This window comes from Hemibagrus wyckioides, linkage group LG28 (assembly GCF_019097595.1).
Source record: "Hemibagrus wyckioides isolate EC202008001 linkage group LG28, SWU_Hwy_1.0, whole genome shotgun sequence".
NCBI classification, from domain to species: Eukaryota; Metazoa; Chordata; class Actinopteri; order Siluriformes; family Bagridae; genus Hemibagrus; species Hemibagrus wyckioides.
This window is the reverse complement of record NC_080737.1, coordinates 16,100,408-16,111,840: the sequence shown is the minus strand read 5'-3', so window position 1 is coordinate 16,111,840 and position 11,433 is coordinate 16,100,408. Positions and strand designations below refer to the sequence as shown.

Below are 11,433 nucleotides of genomic sequence, written 5' to 3'. Positions count from 1 at the left end.
GCAAAGTCAGGAAATAAACCTTGTGTATTCACTGTTTTCAAAATCAAAGCACCCACAACAAACCACATCTATCTCCCAAGAGTCCTTGGGAAGGGGTTCCCTGTTTTAGCTATGGGGCTTGGAAGAAGCCTGCTGTCTGTTTTTGTTCATACCAGAGATCTCAGGCTCACACACAGCCGCTGGGTAAACTTTCTCTCTCTCTCTCTCTCTCTCTCTCTCTCTCTCTCTCTCTCTCTCTCTCTCTCACACACACACACACACACACACACACACACACCCCAGTTATTCAGCTTCTAAGTGTGACTTGATCTCATGTAAGGAATTACTTTTGATGACACTGCTGTTTATTCATCTCACTCTGACTGGCATCACAATAACACAATAACAGTGTTATTAATATTAATAGAATAATTAAACAATTCCAAAACTGCACACGAAGCACTATTTAACACACTTACTGTGCAATCTGGGATGATCCTTGATCCACAGAGCTTTACTTAGAGCAAGTGATGACATGAAGTCAGAATGAGCCTGGAGAGATGAACTATTCCTGCTTCAAATGAATCCTCAGGATAAATCTCTCCTTAATCAAAGGTGTCTTATCATATCATAACATTTATACCATGCCATTATTATTACACATTCCAATTCATTCGCAAGAACAGCAGCTCTGACAGGAATTCATACACTTTTACATTTCTTATTCAGAGCGACGCACAAGACTGCTTTGAAGTCTCTATCAATGAATACATTAACACTGGTGAAGTAGGTCACAGGCCAATAGGATACAATCAGCCTCCTCATCATGGCACTTGTTAGTGGGTGGGATATATTAGGCAGCAAGTGAACATTTTGTCCTCAAAGTTGATGTTAGAAGCAGGAAAAATGGACGAGCGTAATGATTTGAGCGAGTTTGATGAGCAAGGGCCAAATTGTGATGGCTAGAGGACTGGATCAGAGCATCTCCAAAACTGCAGCTCTTGTGGGGTGTTCCCGGTCTGCAGTGGTCAGAGTCCATCAAAAATGGTCCAAGGAAGGAACAGTGACAGGGTCAAGGGTCATTGATGCACTTGGGGAGCAAAGGCTGGCCCGTGTGATCCGATCCAACAGTTGAGCTACTGTTGCTGTTGTTTTTGGCAGCAAAAGGGAGACCAGCACAATATTAGGCAGGTGGTCATAATGTTCTGCCTGATTGATACATATTACCAATATTTAACAAGGCAACATTCATATTCATTTAAATTCATATCAACATATTTTTATATATATATATTTTATATTTATATTCCATATTTTAACTGTTTAATTTTTGCAAATGTCAAATTTATTTCCTTATATTTTGTGTTATTTCTATTTTTCAGCAGTTTGTTTTTTTTTAATACATTTGACTCCATGTCGTACTTTGTATGATTGTGTACGTGACAAATACGTATTAAATATGAATTTGAGGGGTCGAGGTGCTAGAGCAGGAAATCGGCGTCATCATCGCACGCTGGTGTTGATTTGCTTCATCACAGAAATCATTTCTGACTCAGGCACCAGAGAGAGAACGGTAATGTGGTGCATCCAGCTCCAAAATATCCCTGAAAAACATAACACTTTACTTAAATAGATCACTTTACTGACGCACTTCATTTAATGAGGAAAGAGGGAGGGAGGGAGGGAGGGAGGGAGGGAGAGAGACAGGGAGGGAGAGAAAGACAGACGGACTGTTGAACAGAGAATGAGATACAGACAAACAGACAGACAGAGGGAGGGAGGACGGAAGGGAGAGAGAGAGACAGACTGACAGGCAGAGGATGGAAGGGAGAGAAAGAAAGAAAGAAAGAAAGACAGACAGGTAGGCAGGCAGACAGGAGCACAGGATGGAGGGACAGAGAGAAAGAAAGATAGAGGGAGGGAGAGACAGAGGGAAAGAGACAGACAGACAGAGAGAAAGAGACAGACAGACAGACAGAGGGAGTGAGGGAGAGAGAGAGAGAAAGAGAGAGAGAGTGCACGAAAGAGAGAGAGAGACAGACAGAAAGACAGAGAGAGAGAATGAGAGAGACAGACAGAAAGACAGACACAGAAAGAGAGAAAAAGCAGACAGACAGATAGACTGAGTGACAGAGCAAGAGACACAGAGAGAGAAAGACAGACACAGAGAGAGAGACAGACAGACTGATTGACAGAGCATGAGAGACAGAGAGAGACAGACAGACAGTCAGACAGACTGAGTGACAGAGCACGAGAGACAGACAGACAGACTGAGTGACGGAGCACGAGAGACAGACAGACAGACTGAGTGACGGAGCATGAGAGACAGAGAGTTAGACAGACTGAGTGACAGAGCACGAGAGACAGACAGACAGACTGAGTGACGGAGCATGAGAGACAGAGAGTCAGACAGACTGAGTGACGGAGCATGAGAGACAGAGAGTTAGACAGACTGAGTGACAGAGCACGAGAGACAGACAGACAGACTGAGTGACAGAGCACGAGAGACAGACAGACAGACTGAGTGACGGAGCACGAGAGACAGACAGACAGACTGAGTGACAGAGCACGAGAGACAGACAGACAGACTGAGTGACGGAGCACGAGAGACAGACAGACAGACTGAGTGACAGAGCACGAGAGACAGACAGACAGACTGAGTGACGGAGCACGAGAGACAGACAGACAGACTGAGTGACAGAGCACGAGAGACAGACAGACAGACTGAGTGACAGAGCACGAGAGACAGACAGACAGACTGAGTGACGGAGCACGAGAGACAGACAGACAGACTGAGTGACGGAGCATGAGAGACAGACAGACAGACTGAGTGACGGAGCATGAGAGACAGAGAGTTAGACAGACTGAGTGACAGAGCATGAGAGACAGACAGACAGACTGAGTGACAGAGCATGAGAGACAGAGAGTTAGACAGACTGAGTGACAGAGCATGAGAGACAGACAGACAGACTGAGTGACAGAGCACGAGAGACAGACAGACAGACTGAGTGACAGAGCATGAGAGACAGAGAGTTAGACAGACTGAGTGACAGAGCATGAGAGACAGACAGACAGACTGAGTGACAGAGCACGAGAGACAGACAGACAGACTGAGTGACAGAGCACGAGAGACAGACAGACAGACAGACAGACTGAGTGACGGAGCACGAGAGACAGACAGACAGACAGACAGACTGAGTGACGGAGCACGAGAGACAGACAGACAGACTGAGTGACGGAGCACGAGAGACAGACAGACAGACAGACAGACTGAGTGACGGAGCATGAGAGACAGACAGACAGACTGAGTGACGGAGCACGAGAGACAGACAGACAGACTGAGTGACAGAGCACGAGAGACAGACAGACAGACTGAGTGACGGAGCACGAGAGACAGACAGACAGACTGAGTGACGGAGCATGAGAGACAGACAGACAGACTGAGTGACGGAGCATGAGAGACAGAGAGTTAGACAGACTGAGTGACAGAGCACAAGAGACAGACAGACAGACAGACAGAATGAGTGACAGAGTACAAAAGACAGAGAGAGACAGACAGACAGATGGAGGAAGAGAGAGAAAGAAAGAGACAGACAGACAGATAGACACACAGACAGAGAGAGAGATTGTAATTGTATTTACTCACTAATATGGTAAGCAGACGTGGGCCGGAGTGGACGTGTATGATCACGACTGGAGTGGACGTGTATGATCACGACTGGAGTGGACGTGTATGATCACGACTGGAGTGGACGTGTATGATCACGACTGGAGTGGACGTGTATGATCACGACTGGAGTGGACGTGTATGATCACGACTGGAGTGGACGTGTATGATCACGACTGGAGTGGACGTGGGCGTCTGGCTGTAGCGTGATGGTGTTTTGTGAGTCACGACTGAGCTCCATTAGAGGAGGGTGCAGTGTTACCGTGACTGTGTGAGTAACAGGAAGAGTCAGGAAGAACGTCTGATCATTAACTGAGGAAGAAATGATAACAAGGAAAGAGTGAAGAAAGACAAAGACAGCTAACCCTGGAACACTTCTTCACCTAAATCCAGTGGATTCGGATGAATTTAAGATCTATCAGATTTATATATCAGACGTGTAAGCAGAGATGTTTCCACCGACAGCAGCAGAACACAAGAAGCATTTGATCTGATTTACTGCTATTATGTGACTCAGATGCTTTTATAAAGAATCGATATGATGAAGCGGCTCCAGGAGAAACGTGTGTGTGTGTGTGTGTGTGTGTGTGTGTGTGTTAGATGCAGTGCTGGCTTAAAATTCCCAGTTACATAAACCATCATTACATCAGAACACCTTCAGATCAAAACAATCTGAGCAGAAGGATCAATTCTATCGAGAATAATTAGCTTTACGCTCTCCAAACGCTCTCCAGTCACGGCTTCACGCCTCTCTGCCTGCTAGCAAACTTCATTTCAGGCTAACGTCGCGATTCTTTCTATGCTAGCCTACAGATGTCATTGTTTTGTTATGTCATTATCTCCATCACTCGCTGCAGTTCTGCTTCCTCTTCTCCTCTTCTTGTTTTCTTTTGCTTTTCTGCTTGTGTTAATTTTCTTCGTTCCCAATTTAATGTACTTCAAATTCTCACATGCTCGCAAGATAAGGCTCTCTGTAGGTGGGTTCCAGGTAGGGCATGGAAATAATAATAATAATAATAATAATAATAATAATAATAATAATAATAATAACAATAATAACAATAATAATAACAAATAAGCAAACAAACAAACAAACAAATAAATAAATAAATAAATAAATAAAATGTTTGGAAATTAACTATTATTTTATTATCAGTAATAATAATACTAATAATAATAATAATAATAATAATAATAACAATAATAATAACAAATAAGCAAACAAAAACAAATAAATAAATAAAATGTTTGGAAATTAACTATTATAATTATTTTATTATCAGTAATAATAATAATAATAAATTCTACAATGGAAAAAATAATGGAAAAAATAATAGATTTAAGAATCAATTTATTAAAGAATGAATTAATAATCCTAATAATAATAAGTACATTCATGTAATTAAGCATAAATAATGCTTAATATTTTTAACTACTATGCATGTATTTTATTATTATTATTAGTAGTAGTAGTAGTAAGTAATTTATTTAATAATAAATAAATTGAAGAATTAATTAATGAAAATAAAGAAAAAATTAATTATGTAAATAAGCAACAATACAATATTATTATTATTATTATTATTGTTATTTTTTATTATTATTAACAGTAAATAATAAAGTGTGTAATAAGTTGTACATTACCCATCAGAGGCTGTGGGCAAGTGACGGCCTTCAGCTGCCCCTTTACCCTCACAACTCACGACGAGCTACTGTTGCTCAAATTGCTGAAGACGTTGAAGGGACAAACACAATATTAGGCAGGTGGTCGTAATGTTATGCCTGGTCAGTATGCTTTCTCTTTTTGGAGAAACAGGAAGCATTAGTGTTACTGTATGAATAAACTGAATCATAAATCCTACAAAAATGCACACACCTTCTAGAGAAAAAAAATATTTGAACTCGTATCTGAAGCTTTATTTATATTCAGTTGAAGATGATTAAATGAATGTCTACACACTGGATCACACACAGACATGAAGCTGTTAGCTCTCAAATCCTGTGCTCTGTATCCTGTGCTCTGTAAAAAAAAAAGTTTCTCTTTATTCAGATGCAGAAGATGAAGATGGAATGTGAGGTTGAGACTCTGCTCTATGCTCACAGGAGGACGAGGGGACAGAGACGATGCCATACTGCCCCCTGTTGGTGGTCAGGTCTACTGCAGAGTGAGACGTGAGGCCTCAAACACTTTACCTACCACAGTCTGGTAACTATTTAAAGTGTATAAAGTATTTTTCTGCATGAACAGGGAGGTTCTCTGAACACTTGGACCAGCTGATATCACGGTCAGAGGGAGTGGACAGTCCAGACCCTGGCAGCAAGCCGTCCACTGATCAGCCATCTGACCTCCCCAAGAGTAGAGAGCAGTATACCAATCATCCACTAGTGCTCTGTCTCTCATGATTCTTGCAGGTGTGTGTGTGCACGTTTTAATGCATGTGTCTATTCTCTTGTGTCTGTGTGTGTGTGTGCACTTTCATTGATATGTCTGTGTTTGTGTGTGCACTTGTGCACTTGCATGTGTCTATTCTTGTGTGTGTGTGTACTTTCATAGATGTGTCTATTCTCTTGTGTGTGTGTGTGTGTGTGTGTGTCTCAGCTTGTCACATTTACATTCCTTATTCACTGAAACACACCCTCATTAAATTTAGCCTAACCATTTAGATTTCCAGAAGTGACACTGAATGTTTCCTCCTTCAAAATTCTGCTTCAGTACACCCAAACAATAAACTTCTCTCTTTTGTGTGCGTGTGTGTGTGTGCGTGTGTGTGTGTCTGACAAGACAAACTGTGTCAAACTGAGGGAAGCTGGCTGCTTCTGAACAGGAATGATTTCAGTTTCTGGTTCTGTATTTTATCTCTGTGAAGAGCATGAGTGTGTGTGTGTGTCAGTGCAGTTATCAGTCTCTGAAGCAGGATGGAGCGAGCGTTATTCATCTGCATGGGGATCGGAGTTTACTGCGTGTTCTGTACTGAGATGACTCCATGGATGAAGAAGCAATGCATGAAGGTAAGGTTGCATTAATCTGCTGATTAATTAATTAATTAATCTAATTTATTTGGGAAAACACACACACACACACACACACATCCTTTATGAGGAGCTTTCATTGACACTTATTTATTAACATTTATTTTTTAGTTATTATTATTTTTTTAAAATTAAATTTAGTCCTAATCTTAACCACAGCAACCATAATGTTTGGTTGCTTTATTATTATTATTATTATTTTTTAAATATTTTTTAAAAATTAATTTCCAACAAATTACCAACAGTTATTTTTACTATTAGTTTTTACTATACTTTTAGGACATTTTTACTATTAATAAAAATAAAATAAAACAAAAAATAAATAATTAATTCTAAATAATATAAATATTATATTTATTAAATAAATAGATATTATTATATTATACAATAATTATAAAAAAAAAACAAAAAAAACAGGGGATCAGCCAAACATCCTCACAAGGGAGGATTATTGGTCCCCACTAAGATATAAATGCACATGCGCGCACACACACACACACACACACACACACACACACACACACACACACACACACACACACACGTATTTTAAAATCTTCCAGTTGTAAAGGCACATTAGAAATAAAGTTAATCATTCCTTAGACTTTTCCAGTTTGTCATGTTTTTGCCAATTAGTGTAGGATTATTATGTTGGTGTTGGAACACAGTGGAAACTGTAATTAAATAAAACAGAAATTGTGAAACACAGGTTCTGCTTTTCTGGATTTGATTCCTGAGCCCTGATTTTACTCTTCCCTGTTCTCTGACTTTAAATGGTCAAACTACAGAATGTCCAGTTTTCCCAGCAGGTTTCAGAAACATTTTGAGACACAACACTGACATTTCAAGAACATTCATTTGAAACAATAAAAGAAAAAAAAAAGTTTCCAATGTTCCCAACCATTTTTACCAGTACACTGGTGTTCCAGTTTGCCGGAGGAATGGAAACCAACTTGGGACCATGGGACATTTTTTTTTTGTGTGGGTGGAGTTTCCTACCTGTGTTTTTTCTGGGGGTTCCTCTGGGTACTCCAGTTTCCTCCCTCACTTCAGTGACCTTTTGTAGGCTGACTGCTGTTTTAAATGGTCTGGCATCCCATATTATGCCCTGGGATAAGTTGGCACTATGTCCAGCGTGTCCCTCATGTTGTGCCCCTGAATCCCCTGGGATAGACTCCAGAGACCCCTTGACTGATGGATAGATGGATGGATGGAAGGGTGGATGGATGAGTAGATGGAAAGGTGGATGGATGGATGGATGGATGGATGGATGGGTAGATAAAAGGGTGGAAGGATAGGTAGATTGAAGGATGGATGGATGGATGGAAGGGTAGTTGAATGGATGGGCAGATAGAATGGTGGATGGAAGGGTAGGTGGATGGATGGACAGAGGGAAGAGTAGTTGGATGGATGGATGGATGGATGGAAGGGTGGATGGATGAGTAGATGGAAAGGTGAATGGATGGATGGGTAGATAGAAGGGTGGAAGGATAGGTGGATTGAAGGATGGATGGAAGGATAGTTGAATGGATGGGCAGATAGAATAGTGGATGGAAGGGTAGGTGGATGGATGGGCAGAGGGAAGAATAGATGGATGGATGGGCAGATGGAAAGATGGATGGATGGGCAGATGGAAAGATGGATGGATGAAAGAGTAGATGATGGATGGATGGATGGAAGAGTAGATGGATGGATGGATGGGCAGATAGTTGGGTGAAAGGATGGATGGATGAATGAATGGATGGAGAGATGCATAAATAGGATGGAAGAACATTGTAATATTCTTAAGATTTAATGTGCATCTATTCATGAGTAAACATGCAATAAATTAAGATATTGTTCTTCTACACATTGATGAAAAATTGTGCTTTTTCTGTCCGTTTTTTGTTCCTCAGACTGCTGACAGTTCAGACTGCAGTGGTTTGGATCTGCAGTTTATACCAGAATACATCCCAGACTCCATTAAAACTCTGGATTTCAGCTTCAACTACCTCCCGACACTATACAACTCAACCTTCCCAAGACTGAGGAGTCTGGTTTCACTGGATTTAACAAGGTTAGATCTTACATGTACCACCTGAATCATAAAGTCTAGCTTACGATTTCACAATTGCTTCATTTTTATTCTCACAGATGCAGCATCAGTTTCATATATGAGGACGTCTTTCAGTACCAGTTCGACCTCGAGACTCTTTATTTGGTAGCAAACCCACTGAACTTTATATCAGACAGAGCTTTCTCAGGACCTCTGGCCCTAAAATACCTCGGCCTGGCTGAGTCAGTGATACGCAACCTCCAGGAGATCCCGATTGCTCATCTTGAATTCTTGGAGACTTTGGATCTTAGAGGAAGCGACATTCAGAACTTAGATGGTCTGGAAAATCTTCCGCTGCAACAGATGAAGAGGCTTCTTCTAGATATGAATGGGATCGAGAAGATAAATACAGCTGACATTGAGAAACTTCAGAGAACAAGCAGGTTGGAGATCAGCTTCAAGGGAAACAACCTCATTGACGTCGAAGCGAAGGCTTTTCAGAACTTGGACGTGGACATCTTGGATTTAAGTGGCTGCGTCAACAAAATGGACATGTCTGTAGTGCTGAAGGGGTTAGAGGGAGTGAAAACCAACAAGCTTTACTTAGGGGTCTACGAGGACAGCAGCAAGAGCTACATCACTGACCTTCAGTCTTTCTGTAACATCTCAGCGGTTGAGGTTAACTTTCAGCTGCAACATTTCCAAAGCCTCACAAACATGAGCTTTAGCTGTTTCTCAAGAGTTCAGAAGTTAGATTTCACCCGAGCTCACCTTTCAGCACTTCCATCCAGCTCGTCCAACATGTCCATGCTGTCTCACCTGGTACTGGATGAAAATTTTTTTACTGACATGTGCCAAATTAATGCGGGAAACTTCCCCATGTTGACGAGTTTATCCGTGAGTGGAAACGTAAAAGTTCTCAGCTTTAAAGAAAACTGTTTGGAACCTCTGTCCCATCTGAAGGAGCTACAACTTAGCCATAGTGGCATCACTACTGGAGATTCTTGCTGTAACAAACAACTGACTGGTCTCACAGAGCTAAAATTCCTAAATCTCAGCTATAATGCACGCATGAAGTGGGAGCCACTGCCGTTTAACGCCACTCCAAACCTACTGCATCTCGACCTCGCTCACACCAAATACGTCCTCAACAACAGCTCACCTTTTACCAGTCTAGAACGTCTTCAAGTTCTTAATATTTCATTCGCAAACTTGAGCCTGCTGGAGCATGTTCATATCCTAAAAGGCCTTAGCCAGCTACGAGTGCTAAATCTACAAGGGAATACTATAAAAGATGGAGTTCTTGCAAAAACAAACATCTTCGATGAAGTTCCTCTACTGGAGAACCTGGTTCTCTCTTCGTGTGGCATCACAGAAATCGCTGAAAACGTCTTTAAAGATCTTCTTCATCTTAAAACTGTAGACCTCAGCGAAAACCAGCTCGTTAGACTCGGCTTTGTCGATTTCTACTCGCTGATCGAGATCCAGCTGAACTTTGCCGGAAATAAAATTACCCTCGTGGACGTTAGAACCGTTAAAGACTTCGGGTCTAACAGTCGTGTGGATCTGAGCTCTAACCCTTTGGCCTGCAACTGCACTAATTATCAGTTTATCATGTGGGTTAAAGACAACATTAGCAAAATGAAACACATCGAAAAGACATTGTGCGATGCTACAAACGAGAAGATTATAGACGTGGATCTGCATTGTGTCTTTTCAAACGGAAAATTAGGGCTGGGCCTCGGGATTGCAGCAGTGATCACGATTCTGATAGCTCTGTTATATTTTGGGTATAAAATGCACACAAGATACAGAGCCTACTCAAGACTGTAGGAGTAATATGGTGTCAAACAGTCTGTCGTAGTGTTAGAACACTGACGCAAATTTTATTGCAATATATAAATATAAATTGCTAATTCCCAGTCAACACTGTTTTTAATTCAATTAAATAGTACTGAGATTTCCATTAGCTAGCCTATAGCACCTGTTTTTAGTGAAACGATGCTCATTTATATTAGCTAGCTTGCTAGTGACTCGTTTCAATTAAATTCTACATAGATTAACATGTATTAGTTTGCTAGGACCTGGTTTTAATGAATTTAAATGGTAGTGTTACAATAGCTATCTTGTTCATTTTTATTAGTTAAATGATGGCTAGACTTAAATTAACTAGTTTGCTAGTACCTGTTTTTAGCAAAATTATACTTAGTTATATTTGCTAGCTTGCTAGTGACATGATTTTAATTGTAACGCTAATTAAATTCATTAACTTGCTACTGCCCATTTTTAGGGAAATGATAATTTTAAAAAAATAATAATAAAAAAAAAATTAAATTAAAAATAAATAAATAAAAATAAATAAATAAAAATACAAAAATAAAATAAAATAAAATAAAATAAAATAAAATAAAATAAAATAAAATAAAATAAAATAAAATAAAATAAATGTGATGGTGAAGTTAGCTTTTGGAAGTGTTTACCCGAGAACATACAGTATTTTTTTTTTTTCCAAACTTGTGCTACTAATAAACGCACTAAACAGTCTGTTGTGATACTCTGGTCTATCTGTATATTTGTATCCTTTCAATAAACTATAATGAAAACATTTGTTTTGCATATATTATAAATAAAAAGGTAAAAAAAAAAAGCTAAATAAAACATTTTAATTACTAAACGTTTTAACCATCTATAACTCTGTGGGTTTGACCATGTGGAAAGTTCT

General features: G+C 40.1%; 1 protein-coding gene and 1 long non-coding RNA gene across 2 annotated transcripts; one reads left to right on the top strand and one right to left on the bottom strand.

Moving 5' to 3' along the window:
* Positions 1-285: 285 nt before the first annotated feature.
* On the bottom strand, positions 286-5,517 carry LOC131348097 (uncharacterized). Its single transcript, XR_009203886.1, has 3 exons — positions 5,291-5,517; positions 3,626-3,958; positions 286-1,583 (listed from the first exon to the last, which is right to left on the bottom strand). It is a non-coding gene; the product is annotated as an uncharacterized LOC131348097 (long non-coding RNA).
* Positions 5,518-5,698: 181 nt separating this feature from the next.
* On the top strand, positions 5,699-11,299 carry cd180 (CD180 molecule). Its single transcript, XM_058382698.1, has 5 exons — positions 5,699-5,818; positions 5,895-6,058; positions 6,543-6,655; positions 8,572-8,732; positions 8,810-11,299. The coding sequence occupies exons 3-5, from the start codon at positions 6,563-6,565 to the stop codon at positions 10,542-10,544; spliced, it is 1,989 nt and encodes a 662-aa protein (XP_058238681.1). The 5' UTR covers positions 5,699-5,818; positions 5,895-6,058; positions 6,543-6,562; the 3' UTR covers positions 10,545-11,299.
* The last annotated feature ends 134 nt before the right edge of the window (positions 11,300-11,433 follow it).

Coding starts and splice junctions, on each gene's coding strand:
- cd180 (XM_058382698.1), top strand. CDS start 6,563: ATGGAGCGAGCGTTATTCATCTGCATGGGGATCGGAGTTTACTGCGTG. Junction 6,656..8,571: donor TGAAGAAGCAATGCATGAAG/GTAAGGTTGCAT, acceptor TTTGTTCCTCAG/ACTGCTGACAGTTCAGACTG. Junction 8,733..8,809: donor GTTTCACTGGATTTAACAAG/GTTAGATCTTAC, acceptor TTATTCTCACAG/ATGCAGCATCAGTTTCATAT.